The following is a 19,148-nucleotide window of genomic DNA, read 5'->3' as shown; positions in this document are numbered from 1 at the left end:
TTTTGTATCTGTGTTGAATGGTCAAGCGCAAAAGCTGGTTTAATTTTCATTCATCATTCAGTGAGAAAAGAAAATATTTGCGTTTGGAGTCTTTGATTTAACTTCGATTTTGGGTTTACCAACCTTACAAGAAAACCACTCTTTTAAAATTGGAATTAGACTGAATGACAATAGAGAGCTTGGAAATCTCTTTTTGTTGCACTTTCGCATCAAACCAAATAAGGAAGAGAGCAACAAAATTTTTTGTTTCCTTTTTTGGAGCAACTTTTGAGCAACTTTCGTTACAAAAAGCAACTTTTGACTTTTTCTGAGCAACTTTTGAGAAATTGCGAGCAACGTATTGCCCCTGGTTTTGCGAAATCTCGAGCAACTTGTGGAAAGCACTGATACGTCTGTTGACTCTCTGTTGCTGCCGCGAGACCTTGTAAAAGCTGGGCACCATCAAGGCCCCAACTGGGAGAGGGGAGGGGTCAGGTATTTGACACCAGAACTAGGACTGAGGGTCTTAGGGGGGGACGAGTTGACTTTTGAAGGGAGGGGTGTGTGATTTTGAAAAAAAAAAACACTCGCAAGCACTGTACCAAAAAATCATGCACACGACCACTGCATAAGAAAATATTCACGCATGTTCAGTGAGCCGAAGAAAGCACGTAAAATGGGGAAAAAATATCATGCATACATACGTCCCGAAACAAATTCCTACTGCATGAAAGGGTTAAAAAGAATTCGTGCCGGTACCAAATCATCTCCCCCCTTCGCCTCAAAAGTCAAATGATCCATCCTCTATTGTCTTTATTTGAGGAAATATGGTCTTTGCACGACTTTGTCGCGATGACTTTTTGATACCGCGCGTTGAGGTTTGTCCTGCATTTGTCTGTATAGAGGTAGTGATGGGCTCCTACAGATCAAGAGAAAATGTGATAAGCTTTGCTTTAGATTTCCCCAAACCACGACTGAATAAATTTGAGCCTGCTTTCTGTTGAATGTTGGCGTCAGCGGATCAACAATTTTCTACCCATAATGCAATACCAAGTTTCGTCCTCTCTCTTCTTCCTTTTAGTGACACGACATCTCTCGATCTTTTGTGAAGAACTATTCCGGTAAGAAAAACACTGATTTCCTCTTGGCTGTCTTGGAACAGTGGTTCTAATTAACAGAGAATGTGTCGTAAACCTTTTGTTTTTATTAAAAAAGGAAATAACACAGAGAAATGGACCAGATTACGAACGCTCTTGAGCCATGCAAACAGTTTGCGAAGGACTCCATGAGACTTGTGAAGAGATGCACCAAGCCGGATAGAAAAGGTTCGTCTTGTTTTCTACTTATTATTTCTAAGAGTTTTAACTGTTCAATTGCGACAGTATATTTACCACACTTTTTCTGGTCGTAAAGGGTTTTTTTGTGAAGTTTTAAGCTTTTTTTAAGCTTACCTTTTTTCAAAATAATCTGGAAGATTTTAAAGCTTATATTGTTTTTTTCACGACTCCACGAGTGTAGTTTGACTGATCTGTGTTTTTACAGCCCAAACTGGTTGTAATTAGCTTTCCATTTTCCATTTGTTTTGTTCTCCTAAACTTTGCCTTGATTTTATAGCTGTTTCTTTACAACGTATAGGTTAAATTTCACGAATAATGGCAATTCACTTTGGACTGGTACAAATAGACATGTAATTCTTAACATGTCCTTTATATGATCTCTGATAAGGTAATTATTACCATTTAGTTATCATATAAAAGGAATTTTAAGGATGAAAAATGTAGCATTGTGGTATTCATCTGCTGAAATGTTTTCATTTTTCCTCCAGTAATTTCTTCTCATGTTATCCTCTCTCTATGAAAACAAAGTGAATGTTTTCTGTGTTCAATCTTGGTGTAAGATTAGCTCTATATCATTTCATACCCAGTCTGCACCCTTGCCATGGGCCACTTTAAAGAAAGTGTCTTATCGGGCAGCTAAAAGTTACTATACCAAGGTTTTGGTTAGCTCTGCCTTCTGAAAACTGTGCTGCTACGCTTTGAAGAACAAATAAAGTCGGAAGTAAGAAGAAATGTACATATTTTTCTTGAAGCCAAAATGAGTTTATCACTTGTAGATTTGTTTTTCCAGAAATTTTCATTGACTTGAAAATTATTTAATTTATGGCAACAAATGATAAACCATAGATGACCTTAAACTAATCCACTTTAAACCACAAAATTGTCCCCCTTGGAGGTTTCCATGACAAGTTCTTTTCTAGTTGTATTGGATTATATTTTTATGTAAACGTTGTGTTTTGTTTGAAGACAGAAAAGCACAAACTAGCGGCATTGTTGCCAGCTCAGATGTCACCTAGTATCAGTAGGGAATTGGATGTAGCCTTAACCAGCGTGTTTTATGCAAATACCGTCCGGAAAGAAGAATATTCTAGATCACGGTGACTTCATTTTTTTTTTCATCATCAATACAAAAAAACTCCATACTTCCCTTTATCTGGCTACTTGTATAACTGATTCAAGCAGCTAGGTAATTCAACATGTCAGCGTTCCAAGTAGAAACTCAAGTTATTCTTGTTTTCTTATCTTTGTAGAATTCCAGAAAATTGCTCTGGCAACTGCCATTGGTTTTGCTATCATGGGATTCATCGGCTTTTTCGTCAAACTCATTCACATTCCTATCAACAACATCATAGTGCAATAATGCACATCTATGGTAAGTGGCCATTTTTGGCAAGAATTGTTGCAGGGCTTGAAATGAACTTTGTTCAAGTCTGGGTTGGGGCACTCCAAGAAAAATTGGGTGGGGATGTGCAACCCACTGCCCAAAACCCCTTACCTTGTTTATGACCAAAATCTGCAATTTTCCCTACCCTATATATGACCTGACCAAAAATTTGATACCCTATTCATGACCCTTGCTGCTGGCACAGTCGCCCCAAACATTATTTATGACAGCTTTTGTTGATGGTCTTGTCGATAATGATGAAACATTAGCTTTGTCTAAAAAACATACCCAATTGAAGACTAGAGTGCAAAAACCATACCCTGACCAAAATGGCCAAAATCTATACCCTATTTATGACCGAAACGGCTGAAAAACCATACCCTGTGGGGCTGCACATATTACTTATATAGCCCATGTAAGGGAGTACCCCCCTTCCCCCAGGGTTCAAGTATATGTGAATGGTAAAACATTCTTGGGAATGAATAATGAAACATATATTTCTTTGTCCTGTTCCTTGTGGGAACGAGTGATCCCAAACTACACGACTTTTAGAAAAAGATAGATAGAATTTAGCAACTGATATTTGGAGATGTTTCTGCAAGAGTGACCTACATATTTTATCCTTGTTCTTATTTACTTGATAAAAATTGTTGCAGAATGGTCTTGTTCAATTTGAATTCTGAAGTAAAGCAGGCGAGACTGTCCACATAATATTTTCCCTATGAAATATAGTTATCTTGATTTTTTCTGCTTTTTCACAGGCTGGCATGTACACATAAACTTTATACATACTTAACCGGAAAACAGTCTTATTGTGTAAATACCGCCAAAGAAAAAACCTAATCCTGTTTTCTCTGGGTTCTTGAGCTCAGTCTTAGATATCTACTACTTCTGCTTGCTTGTGGTTTGTGCTCGTACAAATTCAGTAAATATTCTACTTATCGTGCAAGGTAAAGGCCAGAAAGACAAGAAACAACAATATTATTGGTATTTTGACAAACTTTAGAACCATTTCACTGTTAATGTTCTACATTAGGGTACAGTTATATCAGCCTCATTTGATTGCCCTGTTTCTGTTTTTTATTTTCTATTGACCTTCTACATTTTTCCCCCTGTTTTTCAGATTTCAAGTCAAGACAATATTAATATCTGCCAGCAAATGAGAAATACATCAGCGTGATGAACTATGTAAATTACACCGACTAGAATCATGATTTGCATATTTTTAGTCATGATTAAAATTCTTGTATACTGTTTGTCTATTGCCTGTCAAAAGTGTCCTAGTAAAGTACTTTGAAACTCTATTGTTTGTTTCACGCAATAAAAAAATGTATTTGTTTATTGAACTCTATGTGTACATTAAAATTTGCTACTTATATCTTCAATGGTTTGCATACACATATTTATTTGTGTATCCATTCAGATCTAAAGTTTGCAAATAGTTACTCACTAGTAAATTTTGGTCATTGACCAAACGTGAGGTCAAGATGGCTGGTTATTGCATGACTAAGTCAGTTTATTTTACCCTTTAGTCCTGTTGCATGACCCCCACCCCCCCCCCCCCCCAACCCCTCTCATGTGGATGCAGATGGGGCCAATAACTTTAATCAGCCAATCAGATTGCTTTATTGCTGGCTCAATATATGAGATCATGCATTAACTTGAATGATCCCTTGCAACCACTCTTAAAGGTTTCCTTGTAGTTCTATGGCATTTGTTTAGAAGCTTTTGGAACTTGTATGTGCGTTTTTGTAAGCGTTTCTGCTTGGCATTCACCATCAATTTCAGTTGTGGATTTAGCCCACGGAAAGCCTGCGACCAGGCTAGTGCTACAGCCCTGGAAAACAAACAAACAAACAAACAAACAAAGGACTATCTGGCAGACTAACAAACTAGCAGACAAACTAAGACATGAACAATATACAAACAAACAAACAAAAAATTAAATTAAATAGTAAACTCAGTTTAGCAAGCCACTGAATGTGAAATCTAGATTATCAACCAATAAATCAACAACTTTATTAACGTGTCTGAGGTAAAATAGCCGAGAGTGAAACGGCTCTACTAATTGGGGACACCTAAAAGTTAAGATTAAGGAACTATTTACAGCATTAAAAATTAAAAATTAAAATTAAAGATCTATTTACAACTTTTAAACAATAGGGGTCTATATACAAGATTATTTTGGATGAGTTAGGACTAACGTTTTTATAACTAGCCTGTATTCGTGTGAGTATTTACATTCAACGTTTAAAAAATCATAAAATTTAGCGTTTACGAGCGGTGTAACTTTTCATTAGGCATTCACTATCAATGTTTGTTTCTTGTGGTAAATTTCAAGCACGCGAACTTTCCTTTGTCTGTCACACCGGTGACAATTCGCTTTTTATACGAGAATCACTCAAACGGGCTTTCATTCAGTTTCTGTTTTGTCACGCCACTGATCACGAAATCGGAAAATTTGAGGAATTCGGTCCATTTTGAGGGAAAAAAAATTTAAAATGGTTGATTTTTTAGCTTTCCTTTTAAATATGCCTTTTTTGTTTCCTTGTTTTCTAGGTTTGTTCTGGGCATTCAAATTCCTCAAAGAGCAAATATGTGGAATTGTGGCGAGTAAGCGCACCACAGCATTATAGGCTTCTGGTGTGTGGATGAGCAATTTCTTTATTCTTTATTGTGTAGATGAGAGCGGTGCAACTTGATTGGAGATTGCCTGACCTTTATGAGCCCTTTATCACACTGAATGTCTGTTGTCTTGTCACAGACGATCAAAATCCCTGCTGGCACTGTATCATATTCATCTACACGTATGTTCGAATCGTGACTTCATCTGGTTCTCGAACTCTCTATCCACAGCAAGAAACATTTGATCTCGCTTTGAGCAAGTCAAAATTTTCTGCTTTGCTTGTTTTTCGCAAGGGACAACGAAAAAGACGTGTATGTTGACACCATAGTTGTGTTACGCTAGCTCTGGCCATTTGATACCCATCACGTCTATCACATCATCCCAGACGACAAGCGTGTTATTTCACAGAAACACAATACAAAACTTTATTGATTGCTCTCTCTGGGGTGTGATACCCTAGATGAGCCGAGTAGCGCGACATTACCCTTCTGTCTAGCACGCAAAAGACCAGGGGCTGTTTATTGAACCTTCATGCTTCAGCCCTTTTGAGCTATTTGGGTTGAAAAGATGGGGTTCTTTGCCTCTAGAATAGCGGTAACTCTCTTCCTTACGTTATGGATCTGCAGAACACAGGGACAACACGGCGGTATGGAGAATCAAAGTAAGTTGCATTCTCCGATTTTCTCCTATCTGCGTTTTTCTTCAAGCGCTTTTGTGCGGTCACGGACGACTCTGGTAAGCGATTCCTCCCGCAATACATGACACACGCTTGCTTGTACATTTCAGAAATGTTTCCTTGTCAAAATCAACGAGAAAAGCCTTTTGTTAAGCTGTTCATTTCATTGCATGCGAATTGTTGGCTTTTTTTTGTCATTTTTGTTGGCGTTCGCACGACCGACAACGATGAAAGCGTTATTGTATTCGGGAGTACCATCTAGTCTTACAGAAATGATGTTTCTCCACTTGAAAAGAAGTTACTGGTCTCCCATGCTCGGCGAATCGATTCGTCTTGTGTGATTAAGTGAACGCATGGTTAAAGCTAAGGTGCACTTTTTCGAATTTGTCTTGTGAAGCAGATCTTGATGCTCGGAGCCCGGGATCATTGAAGTGTTTGATGTTATATCCTGATACCGTACTTGCCGCGTGGCGTAAAAACCGAGGTCTTTCTAAACTCTCTTTGATTGAAAGCAGGATATTTTATTTAGGGCAGGATAGTTGATGTCGACAGTGTTTGTGCCTGGAAAAGAAAAGATTATATACAGACAAAATACTGAAAGAGTAAGGGCATGTATGTACGAAGTTTTGGAGGATATTCAACTGGTGGTTTTTCTCATATCATGTTACGATTTCACATACCAGGCCTTGAGGACAATCATCCATTCAGTAGCTGCAAGAGCTTTCTTTATTCTCTCTTCTTATAAATGCATAACTCACCGATCAATTGCTGGTGGAAACTGACTCGAAAGCGTTATCATTAGCGAACAAATGTTAGCTTTTTCCCTCAATTAACTTCGAGAAATTCTCTGATCTGAGTTCGTGTGCCACGCAAGCAAGCTCTCTGCTCCGTTGCTGCGATCACGGACCAGAATAACTTAGCGCAACGGAGGGCCAGTTTTCATGGAATCAAATCTTTTTTTTTTCTGCGCAGTAAGCAACTCACACATGCAGAAACTGCCGGGAATGAAAGAGTTAGAACTATCGCATTCTAAATATAGATGTTCCTTTTGATTATGTTTTTTGAAACAATAAAAATATGCGTCTCAATTTGTACGATGGTTGCTTAATTAAATTGCAGCAGGACTTTCCTTTTAAACAACTTCAGCACTAAGTTTAACTTTGCACAAACTACGTCATACATTTTTTTGGCTTGCATGAAGCCGAGGCTGATCGAGACACCGGAAACTACATTGCAAAGCAGATGGAGTCCTCAGTTTCAATAATAAATTGCTCCTCTGACTTAAGACTTGACATGGCGTTCTTCCTTGAAAAAAATGAGCTCTTCAAGATGATGGCACTGTCTCAATTTTTTTCCAGTCTGTTTAAATGTATTTTTAAGTCAAGGCTGTTGGATTGATTACTAACCTGGATTTTTTTTTCGTTTCAGTCCCTACAATTTTAGATCCAGTAAGTACTTTTGTTTTTGAAGTTTTAACTATCGATCAGATTGTTCTCAAAAAAAGAAACTGTCTCGTCTCAGAGGGACAATGCCTGGTTTAACATGTGTTTAACCAACCTGTCAATGCTTCTTACGTGACAATCAGTGGTCACGCTTAACCCCAGTTTTCCTCCGCCAGAAAATCAACATGGCGGCTGAGTGAGTAATTTTTCATTTTATTTTTTATAGCAAGCTTGAATACGGTTTAAATGTAAGATTTTAGCGAAAGAATGGCTTCAGGAGATTGAGGAAATGAAGTAGTTGTACCCTTGTTTAAGTTGATATTGATTTTGACAGCTGACAAATAGAATTGATCGGATTTGCTCTGATTTCAGGAGTTGAAAGGTGACCCTGGCGAGAAAGGAAACGCAGGGAGAACTGTAAGCATCAAATCTTTTATTAAACTCTAGTTTCCCTCTGACTACCAGCTTTCTAGTATTTACAAGAAGTATTAAACGTCGAACTGTCTGTGCTCCATGTCTGGGTTCTGTGGAAGATCAAGGTAGTTTTGTGTTGGCTCTCAAAAGTATGCTGAGCCTGTTTAAATCTTATATTTTAACTTGAGGTTCTTTTAACTTTGGGCTTTGTCAATTCCAAGCCTGCCGATAGTCACTCATGCACTTAGGGACTTCCCATTTTTTTGAAAAAAAAAAAGTTGCAAATGCCCCAGGGTGGGTGGGATAGCATATGTCTGTGCTAGTACTCGGGAATAATTTTTTTGTGATTTGTCCAAAATTATTTTTAATTTATAAGTCATAACAGGATTTAAGATGTGAACTGTTGGCATAATAACTAAAATTGAATCAAGCTAGATGCAAGTTTAACAGTTGATATTCTGACAAACACTTGACATTACTTGTGACTGTTTTTCAGGGAGACCAGGGTTTCCCTGGTGACAGGGGTGAAACTGGTGAACCTGGACTTCCTGGCGCTGATGTGAGTACAGTGATACTGTGGTTTTTGATAATCGTAATAAAAGTTGTTGATGTTAGATAAACTTAATTTGTGTCTTCTCAAACTCGTGACCAAGGCAACTTTTGGCACCTTTTGGAAAAAATATTTGACAAACTTTTAATTCATGACTTTCCTATTAAGGCAACAGGAGAGTTCAGAAAGGCTAATTAGTGGGATAGTTATAGCAAGATTTTGGAGGAAATCGTTAGGTTTTATGCCTATTTGTTATCAGTGATCTCTTTTTTGGCCTCCTTTAATACGGGTATGCCTATTTGGTCTTTTTTCTGTGACCTGATGTACTCCTCACTGGACGTATTAACTTGATCACTTGCACCGGCACCAGCACTCTATGGCAGCAGGATGGGTAACCTTTGCCATGTAAAAATGGAAATGGAAAAATTGGTCTTTCATCTTTCACGAGAGACGGTAACTTACTTTTGAGTTGTAGTGTACTTAAAGGAGCTCAGTCACAGTATTTTGAGTTATTTTGGCCATATAAAAGATTACCATTAAATTTATGGAAACCTGAAAATAGTAGTTTAGTAAGATAGAAAAGCACTGAAAAGATAGCAATAAATCATAAAGGAACAAGGATGGTTAAAGATGGAGAAGATTGACGCAGATTTACAAATGACGGATTTTATAAATTTAGGCTAAACTTTTCAAGAAGCACATAAACCATGATGTGCCTCCTGTAATATAACTTTGTCTGCTTTTCACCAGGGACCCCCTGGCCCTCCAGGCCCTACCGGTGGCCGGGGACCAATTGGACCCCCTGGACCTCCAGGTAGCCCAGTGATCACTGTTGTTGGAGTTCCAGGAGTACCGGTGAGTCAAGCATTCTTACCTGTCACACCTTGAGTATTCTAGACACTGAATAAAGCTACTTGCACAACTAGGAAAGTTTTCAGTTCAATGGTCGGGCACTGGCCAGCATTCCCTGCGCAGACTTGGAAATAAGACCATCTTTTATTTAGAGCATTATGCCAAGCAGTAGCATACGAAACTGCTTTTTTCAGCTTTCATTTGAATGACCACACATAAGTTTTAACTTACTAATGATAAATTAGAGCCACCTCTCACAAGCATAAACAACATCCCAAGACATTAGAACTCAATAGCTGTCAGTTGAATGGTCACACACTGGTTTCATTTCATGACTTTTAAAGTTAGTAGCACCTTGTGCAGTGTGAAAAACATCTTATATTAGTTAACACATGAAAGTACTGCTCAATAGCTTTCATTTGAATGGTCATACACTATGGTTTTAGCCACAGACTTAAAAGTTAGAACCACCTTGTACAGCATAATTAACAGTACCACATGAAAGTACTGGTCAATAGCTTTCATTTGAATGGTCACACACTAGGGTTTTAGCCACAGACTTACAAATTAGAACCACCTTGAATTGTATAGCTCCATAATTTAAACATACTCTACTTACTGCTCCATAGCTTTCATTTGAATGTTCACACACTTTTATTTATTTCTTCTGTTTTATGTAAACGGGATCTCAGTTCTCAGAGGGAAAGGGGTACATGCAATTTAGATTAATTATGCCTTCAAGAGTTATTTTTAATTATTAGTTAAAAAGTTCTTTCTCACACACATTTGCTATGCTCATACTGATCGCTATCACCAAGAACTAAATAATCTGATATTACAATGCTCATGAACAGTCGTGATATTTTCCTACAGGGACGGAGAGGTGAGAAAGGTCCACCGGGAAAGGATGGCCCTCCGGTATGGCTGTATACTTTTTATTTTCTCCATTTTATACAAAACGATGTAGGGATGCAATTTATTTAATAGTAATTTTTGTCAACATAAGATAGTACATGTACAGGTAAGTATCTGTCCCTTAATGTACAAGAACAAATGCCACACGGTCAATTTGCTTAAAATTCAGTTGCGAAGAATCCTAGATGGCCTAATGATCCAACAATGACAACCCAGTTTGAACAAACAAATTCACTGTTACATGGCTATTAAACTGTTCCAATAGGGAATTGCCCAATGGTTATAAATTATGTGAGTAATGGCCAGACGGCTTTTTCACCCTGAAGAAAACAAAAATGTTTGGTGTTCTACTTTTTAACCACTTCAATCATTTTTAGCTGTGTAAATATTTTGTCAATTTGCTTTTGTAGCCAAGTTAGGTCATGATTAATCATTGAAAGTCTCTTTTCTTCGTCAACAGGGTCTGCCTGGAGAGCCTGGTGCACCTGGCGCTCAGGGAATTCGCGGATTAGCAGTTAGTTTCAATTGATGACTTAATAAGTTAATATACCTTTCATTCGCAAGAGTGAATAACAAACACTGAGCAGCACAGTTCAGCAGTACCATGCAAGAGTACTGCTCAGTAGCTCATATTAGGCCACTCAAGATCTAGCCACACACTAAACGCTAGAATCACCTCGTACAGCATAATAAACAGTACCACATGGAAGTACAGTGCAATAGCTTTCATTTGAATGGTCACACGCTAGGGTTTCATCCACAGACTTAAATGTCTGAACAGACCTTCTGATATTACGTGATTGTGCGATTTCGCACAATCGACCTCAAATCGCACCCAATCGCACAATTCATGAAAAATCACATAATTCACAAAAGAACTAAAACATGAATCAACAAGTTTCTTTGGAATTCCTGTATAAATACACCATTTTTAAGATGATTTACCTTGGAAAAAGCCTAAAAATCCTTTGCACCTTCGATTTCGTAAACATTCAAAGCTGCAAGGCGTTATTTTGCATGTCAGGGGCCTGGTACGAGTCTTATTCTTAAAGAGTTGCCTATTGGTGAAACACAAACACGCCCTTTGTTCAGATAAGCCAACCTGAATGGCTGATATATACACACTACTGAAATGATGACACAATTCTCTATTCACGTTGGAAGTATAGGGGTGAAAAATAAGTGAAGTTGTCAGTTTTTCGGCAAAATGTAGTTTCTTTCATTGAAAACCGATAAAAACTTACTCGTGGATAAGTTTGTAGTCAAAACGCCTGCTGTTTCTTCGACCAAGAAGGCAAGTTCCCACCTTCCGTCCAATCTGACAGCTCACGATCGAGCAAGAAAGTACCCCAAAGGTACGTTCCATGTTGGACGATGGACTGATGGTTTGCTTGTCATGCAATATTGTGATTGACCATCTTCGGAAGTCAGTGGTTGTGTTCAGAAATGTACTGCACATAAAAACAAAGCGTAAGAAGCTAATCGTAGCATGCAAGAATATCAATAATTATTGATCATTCATTTGGCATGTTAGCTCTGTCCTTTCAACTTTTAACGTGGTGCACTGATAGTGCAGAAGACCTCATTTTTTTCTTTTTTATCCCAACTAATGTCGATCAAGATGCATAATTACTGTTCCTTTGTGTTCAAAATGTCTTTAGGGCAGCAAAAAAGTGTTTTTCTTATCCTGAAACCTTATAAAACAAGCTTAAAATTGCTCAGAAAAAAATCGCATAATTTACATTATTTATCGCACAATTGGCCTTTCTAATCGCATAGTTTGCCTTGCAAATTTCGCATAATTTGCATTTTTTCATCACATCCTGTCAGAAGGTCTGTCTGAACCACTTTGTATAGCATAATAAACAGAACCATATGAAAGTACAGCTTGGTTACTCACCCTAGACTGGGAGCGCTTTGAAAGACTTGTCCAATTGTTTTCATACATATTCCCAAGGATTAAAACTAAAGGAAAATTACTGTAAGTTATTCATTGTTATTGAAATTGTTGTACAACCTCAAATCAATTCCTAAGATTATTATTAATATTTTTGTGTGTTTTAGGGAAGCCCTGGAGCTCCGGGTGAAACAGGGCAGCCAGGACGACCAGGACTTAATGTAAGTTTTAATGTTACTATGGCTTAATGATACAGTTAGTGATTGCACATTTGGTGAACTATTTTTTCCCTTGTGTTGGGGCAGATCTAGAGGGGGGGGAGGGGTTGAATCCCCTAAGTTTAAAAGAATGAGACATTATAACACACTAACTTGGCCTCAGAATGCTGGGATATTGAGGACCTCAATTTGAAAAAAATTTCGGAGGGAGGATGCCCCCAGACCCTGAATGCCTTCAGCAGACCTTACAGAAAAAGATCATAAATGAATTATATTATGCTTGCTTGTCTTGCTCTGCTCTGCTCAGTAAACTGGCCTGGTCTTTTCATTATATGTGCTTGTCTTGTTCTGCTCAACTTGTTTAACTGGCCTGGTCTTTTCATTATGTTGTCAGGGAACTCGAGGCCCTCCTGGATTGCAAGGTCCTCCAGGACTTCCAGGCCCACCAGTAAGTAGCATTATATTGTGTACCGCTGATCTGAATGATTTTCAGAACTACCAGCAGAATGTGATGTTTTGTAATTTTTTTTCAAACCAGCTTCAATTGATGTTTCCTAATGGCCATTGATCATGAAGTAAAGAGATTGCCCTTGTGGGAAAGTGTTTGCAAGAGTAATAATAACAGTTGTTTGCATTTGCACATGGTCTGGACAAAAAAGTCCTGGCCATTACAGAGAGGCAAGGCCTTATATACATGTTTTTGTACGTGTCCCATGGTGTGATAAGGACTTATAATAGTGATGAATGTACATAGAGTAGTGGCCACAACAGAGAGGTGCCCTGTTAGTAGAAGTTTGACTAAAGCAGTCAGTAGAGTGATTAGGAGCTACCAACAATGTACTCCTCTTCAACCTGGATAGAATTCCATCAGCTGATATCCATTCTTAGCAGGTTTCTCTCCCCAGCAATTTGTTAGGTTGAAGGTGTACACACAATATTAGTCCTTAGTGGAGAGAGGCGCTGTGAGAGAAAAGGGTCTTTCTCGTCAAAAGAACAGGCAGCACTTGACCAGTACAGGGGCATAGCCAGGATTTTTCAAATGGGGGGTCACACTGTGTCAAACTGAGGGTACTCACCAGATTGTCATGGAGTTTTCACCACCTTTGTAGATTTTTGCCCAAAAAAGGCTTACAAAAGGGGGGTCACAGGCCCACCCTGGCAGGAATCCCTCTGGCTATGCCCTTGCTGTACCACTTGATCTGGAGACAGTGCATGAACCATTACATGACTGCACCTCTCTGTCATGTGTGTCAAATACAATTGGACTTCATGATTTCAAACTCAGGGGAAAAGAAAAAAAACAGACTGTTCAAAATAGTGGGAATTCAAAATAACTAGGTCAGCATTGAAATACATAGTTTTACATGTATTCATGTAACAATTTTAACTGGCTGTGACATATTAATCAACATTATGGACTGAAAAGTGATGTGATGTGATGTGATGTGATGAAAAGGCCAAAGTTAAGTTTCCTTACCATGTTCTGACATGGTTTTTTGTCATGCAGCTCTTCCATGAACACAGTTTTATATAAACAGGGTTGATTTTAGGTCAAGGGAAACAAAGATCAGTTCAAAATAGTGGTGAGCTCAAATTAACTAAGTTTAAAATAGCTGCATTATAGTAAATGACTGAACATACAAACTAAGGCAGTCCAAGGGAAATGGGTCTGAATTGAAAAGAACCAAGTTTAAATTAACATGGTACAACTGTAAACTGCTGTTTAATGAAATGTATTTTTAGGGTGAAAAAGGACCGGACGGACCCAAAGGTGTGGACGGATTCAAAGGAGACACTGGATTGCGTGGGAGGAAAGGCCCAAAGGGAGTCCGGGGTGATGTTGGAAGAAAGGTGCTGTCTCATTCATAATTATCTTAAAGGCACTGCTACACTTGACAATTTTCCTAGGCACTTGTCTTGCAGTTTTGTTGTGACACAAATTGCACAAAAAAATACCCATTGTAACATCCCTGGTTGCCACCAGCATTGCCCAAAGTAGAATCAAGGTCTACTTTTTGCTGAGATTACTATAACAATAAAAGCATTTGCAGCCAGATTTCGGGGGGTGTTTCACTTGGCAGCAAATCCTGCATGTAACTTGTCTTGAAGATCTTGACAAAATTTTTGAAATTGCCATTTTTTAAAATGTAGAGCGTAAATGAACAAATGTATTGAATAACCTGAAAAAAGCAGGGAATATTGTCAGAAATTAAGACGTGCATGTGTTATAAACTAAAAGCATGTACAGGTATTGACTGGTAGTAGGCAAAGAGAATTCATAAAAATTGCAGTCATTTTCATTGCATTCTGTATGTTGACAAATGAATACATGTACTATTGTGCGGTCACTATTTTTATGGTCACTGTTAGTCATTTTCTCATGATTTCTCCTTATCTAGGGTTCTGATGGTTTCCCTGGTACACCAGGAAAAAATGGAACTGATGTATGTATTAATTAACAGTTTCACATTCTACACTGTAATAAATGTCATTAACAAGTTAGTTATCGCTTGAAATGTTTGCTTCAAATGTACAACTTGCTTACCACTGTCACCACAAAGTCACATATTTGTACATGGAATTCATGGTGTAAGCACGAGGGTCCAACATGTATGTAATTAGGCTTTTTCAATACCACATCCCGCTACTATTTGTAGCTTAATCCTGCCATCCCACTCACCACTCAAAATGTTTATTCTGATCTCGCCTGGTTAAAGCCGCAGTTCTCTGCATGATGTCTATAACTTCTGTTTTTTCATAGACCGCATCCTGCTGTCAATGTAAAACTATCCTGCATCCTACATGATCTGTCAAAATGAGAAACTCCAGCTCCTGTTGAGGAATTTTTAACCACATTCCTCTATTAAGATTTTTTTATCCTATATGCTGCCTCCACTTTCATTCTCATCGTGCATCCTACCAAACCTACATGGATGTTTCACCCTCAAACATGTCACATGCAACAGTCATCAGCAAAGTTAGTGTAAATTGGCTCTAAGAGTTATATATTTAATAATTACAGTCTGCCGTTACTACTCTCCTCACCTGCCATTGCATGAAGATGTACTGATTGTAATGTGCCTTGGCTTCTCATTTATAGGGAGCAGCTGGCGATCAGGGAGAGACTGGGCCTGATGGGCCTTCAGGACCACCAGTAAGTCACAGGCACACCAATAACTCTGTGTCTAATTGTGGCCACATTGATCAAAGGACAAACAGTAACTCTATTTCTAACTGTAGGCTCAGGAACACCAGTAGGTCTATATGATGGACGGGTATTATTCCTGTGGTTACTCATAATGTAGATCCACGCAGTAGCCACAGGTACACCAGATGCCATCAACCTTATATGAAGCAGCGCTCTGTTAAGCGGTCACCCTCTACATGTATTAAGAGGTCACTTTTCAAACTCCCAAAACTTGCTTCACTTTAATTTTTACTGACCGCCATTAAGCGGTCACCCCTATTAAGCAGACACAGTCACCGTTGGGACTCCCGATTGGCTAATTTTATCGTAATTCACCTCAGTCTGTTTAACAGTGGTCAATCAGAGCACAGTTTATGGTCATAAAGAACTCTTGTTGGCGCTGAACAAAGTCAGTGACATGCTTTACCAAAATTAATTTAATAAGTTATACAACCCAAATCACAGACGTCAATAACTGATTTTTTTCATTTGATGTTAAATGAGATGCCAAAACTGTCAATGATCTGTTTTAAGACAAAGATGCTTGACTTGCCTTTTGAGCAATATTGCCGTGAAATCTGTTGGCTAGTGCATGAACTCCATAGATATATAATTTCGTGTTACAGTTGTTATGAAACAATAGAATTTATGTTGATTGTGCACTTATTTTTGTTTTCTTGTTCAATTTTTGCCCCATATCGCGCTAAATTCTTATCATAAAAAACGATTTCGAAAAACATTTAAGCAGGAAAATTAACATATTAAGTAAAGTTACATCGAATGAGTAAATTTAAAACAACAGCAAAGCATATTTATAGTACTTAGGATGTCAGAAAATTAGCAAACGTTACATGAAAACTTCATGTAAAGAGTTTTTAATTTATTCTTGTGACAATGATGACATGAAGTCGTCGAAATGTCATGTAACTTAACTTGCGCTTAATTTTCCTGCTTAAATTCTTATCACCTCATTTGAAACAGTCAAGCTCCATTGAGCAGTCACCTGGCTATTTCCTGATGGCCACTGCATAATAGAGGTTTGACTGTAGTCTGTCCAACTCAAATTGCACTCCACTCAATCTTAGTACCGTCAATACTGGTAACCAAAGGATTTCAAAGGATGGCACCAAGGATGATCATGCAGTCGTGAGCAAGCTCGCCTCCCACCATTGTGACCAGGGTTTAACAGGGCTTAAAAAAAACTAAAATTTCTAGCTCACCTTTGGGACAAGTAGCTCTCAAATTTTGCTTACCCTGGGTGAGACTTTCAATTATTTAGTTGGCAGATGCTTGATCTCTCGTCCATTGGGCAAGTGAGAATGAAAAGTTACTTACCCAGAAGGAAAATCTACTTGTCCAGGATAATGGGACAGCACTGTTTTCAAGCCCTGGTTTAAATCCTGGACCCTACATCATAAAATGAGTTGAGTTTGTTGTTGGTTCTCTTCTTGCTCCTAGAGTTTTCCACTGAGTTCTCGGGTTTTCCTCCCTTCACAAATTAAAGAACCAACACTCCAATTTGCAATTCAATCTGGAAGCACTGGACAAAAAGCCTTACTGTGGGATTCCAATTTATTTATTTTTTATCTTAGTTTGTAATTAATAAAATTAATATTATTCCTCTTTCAGGGAGCTCTTGGATCCCGCGGAAGTGCCGGTCCAGCTGGCGCACCTGTAAGTAAAAAGTTTTCACATTATTTTAGAAGAGTTATTAAATGACTTATTGAATGGTTTTAAAAATAATGGGTAGTCATGAATATTGGGCAAAGTTTGGTAATTTAGTGTTTTTTGATCCCTATTGGGGTGAGAAGAATTGTGAGAACCAATATTAATAACAAATGAGTTGTGAATAAATCATTTCTCATCATTATTTCGCCTCATCTCATTAATATTATTAAATATAATTATTTGAATTGTTAAATGTCCACAAGTTTTATATGTTACGCCATTCAATCTGTTTGGAATTTATTATTCATAGTGTAATATGCTAGACCGCTGACAGTGTAATACAGTTAATTCCAAAAACCACAAGCTTAGGCATGATTCAAATATTATTTGAATTCCTGGGAATGTTTTGCTAGGGTATTTTATTGGTTAGTTCTCCCGGCAACATAACCATAAATTTGTAACTACTTGTCATGAATGAATGTTTAATGTATACTTTTAGTACTAAGACAGAAAAGTGTCTTGCTCATTCAAGAGTACAAAATTACAACCCAACTGGTTGTTAACCCTGGACCTCCAGATTCATAATCCAACAACTCTTGGTGACCTGTGGCATGTTCAATTGATTATTAGGAACAATTATAATTCTACTGATCTTTTTTTTTATGCACAGGGACCCCAAGGTGTCCAGGGAACACCTGGGGTGCCCGGTCTTCCTGGAGCGAAAGGAGCCACAGGTGACCCAGGTGTAGAGGGAGAAAGGGGCAAACAGGTCAGTTGACAATATAATTGTTAACTTAATGAATGGCAAATCAACGCTTGCATGTGTTTATAACATGCATATTTTATTCTTACTATTGTATTTTTATTGCACTTGATATTTGATTTGATTTTATTGCACTTGATATTTTTTGAACATTGTTTTAGTGACCATAGAATGCAGGCTCTTCCTTTTAACAGGAGTATTAAGTGTTTTTACACTTTAAAAATGCTAACATTATGTACATTACATGAAGAGGCTTTATTCTATGGTCATCTGAAAAGATGTAAAAAAAATGTACAAGTGTTCACGGTTCGAATATCCTTACTGTAATGATACTTGGTTAAATTTATGCAGCAGATTTTTGAAAATTATATCAATTGCATTGGTAATAAGGTTGGTCTTAAAACATGTTGCTCACAATTGACTTTTTTTAATATTCAGGGTTTACCAGGACGACGAGGTGCACAGGGACCCCAGGGAGAAAGAGGAACTGATGTAAATAATGCCACACCCTTTCCTTTTACGGTTTCTATTTAATTTATTTATTGCCACCTGGATTCAACTAAACTGGTTTTAACCATCGTCTCTTTTTGTTGTGATAAATTTAAAGCTTTTGCAATTATGCAGTTCCAGAAAATATCCATACTCTCCCCACAGAAGGGATTGGAATTTTCTGGGGGGTGGGGGGTTCTGTAAGACCAAAAAATTTATTTATAAAGAAATGTGTGAAGCTTTATTGGAATTTCCAGAGGGGTGGGGGGGAGGGGGTCTTAGAAAAAAGTCCCTTCCATGGGGGAGGTATGAATATTTTCTGGAACTATACATTTTTTAAGTGGTACACAAAACAAACATGGATAGGTTTATTTAAGTGTCAAGCCACTAATGTGCAATATCCAGGGAACTTTTAACATGAAAAATTTCCATGAAGTGATAACTCATTGCTCATCTCTTGTAGGGTGCTCCTGGTCAAGATGGCGAGGAAGGGCAGAAAGGAGCACAGGTAAAGCAGGAACAACAAAGAAATATATATAAGAATATTATAATTGTCTTTTAACTGTCATTTACAGTGGAAAATCTCTCCACCAACAATTCTGACATAATATGTTTGCTATTTTTTTGTAATTTAGGGTGATCCTGGACCGACTGGACCACAGGGATTACCAGGCGCCCCAGGAAAACCGGTATGACAGCAAACAATATTGTTAATATGTAAAATGTTATTAAACAAGTGTGAGCACTGTCC

General features: G+C 38.0%; 2 protein-coding genes across 3 annotated transcripts in view; both read left to right on the top strand.

Moving 5' to 3' along the window:
* The first annotated feature begins 1,025 nt into the window (after nt 1-1,025).
* Nucleotides 1,026-4,046, top strand: LOC110054263 (protein transport protein Sec61 subunit gamma). 2 transcript variants are annotated; one of them, XM_089285410.1, is made up of 5 exons: nt 1,026-1,100; nt 1,195-1,304; nt 2,567-2,688; nt 3,357-3,393; nt 3,824-4,046. In XM_089285410.1, the coding sequence occupies exons 2-3, from the start codon at nt 1,211-1,213 to the stop codon at nt 2,674-2,676; spliced, it is 204 nt and encodes a 67-aa protein (XP_089141536.1). In that variant the 5' UTR covers nt 1,026-1,100; nt 1,195-1,210; the 3' UTR covers nt 2,677-2,688; nt 3,357-3,393; nt 3,824-4,046. The 2 variants fall into 2 exon arrangements, with proteins under 2 accessions (XP_089141536.1, XP_020616288.2); XM_020760629.2 differs by lacking the exon at nt 3,357-3,393.
* A 1,719-nt stretch (nt 4,047-5,765) lies between these two features.
* Nucleotides 5,766-19,148, top strand: part of LOC110054383 (uncharacterized) — a 50,224-nt gene continuing 36,841 nt past the window's right edge. Inside the window, exons 1-17 of the mRNA XM_089285409.1 lie at nt 5,766-5,987; nt 7,431-7,450; nt 7,817-7,861; nt 8,355-8,417; nt 9,159-9,263; nt 10,134-10,178; nt 10,636-10,689; nt 12,240-12,293; nt 12,685-12,738; nt 14,034-14,141; nt 14,690-14,734; nt 15,391-15,444; nt 17,107-17,151; nt 17,816-17,914; nt 18,347-18,400; nt 18,861-18,905; nt 19,033-19,086. Coding sequence (XP_089141535.1) covers nt 5,894-5,987; nt 7,431-7,450; nt 7,817-7,861; nt 8,355-8,417; nt 9,159-9,263; nt 10,134-10,178; nt 10,636-10,689; nt 12,240-12,293; nt 12,685-12,738; nt 14,034-14,141; nt 14,690-14,734; nt 15,391-15,444; nt 17,107-17,151; nt 17,816-17,914; nt 18,347-18,400; nt 18,861-18,905; nt 19,033-19,086 — 1,038 coding nt within the window. The 5' untranslated portion in view covers nt 5,766-5,893. The remainder of the gene's footprint in view (nt 5,988-7,430; nt 7,451-7,816; nt 7,862-8,354; nt 8,418-9,158; nt 9,264-10,133; nt 10,179-10,635; nt 10,690-12,239; nt 12,294-12,684; nt 12,739-14,033; nt 14,142-14,689; nt 14,735-15,390; nt 15,445-17,106; nt 17,152-17,815; nt 17,915-18,346; nt 18,401-18,860; nt 18,906-19,032; nt 19,087-19,148) is intronic.

This window comes from Orbicella faveolata, unplaced genomic scaffold (genome assembly GCF_042242905.1).
Source record: "Orbicella faveolata isolate gen_17 unplaced genomic scaffold, um_ofav_v1 contig_13, whole genome shotgun sequence".
In the NCBI taxonomy this organism is placed as follows: Eukaryota; Metazoa; Cnidaria; class Anthozoa; order Scleractinia; family Merulinidae; genus Orbicella; species Orbicella faveolata.
Note: the sequence above shows the minus strand (reverse complement) of the source record. Positions and strands in the feature narration are given on the sequence as shown.

Bases quoted from the DNA above. Each gene is read 5' to 3' on its own strand.
- LOC110054263 (XM_020760629.2), top strand. From the start codon at position 1,211: ATGGACCAGATTACGAACGCTCTTGAGCCATGCAAACAGTTTGCGAAG. The intron at 1,305-2,566 runs GTTCGTCTTGTT...TTATCTTTGTAG, and splicing joins CACCAAGCCGGATAGAAAAG to AATTCCAGAAAATTGCTCTG.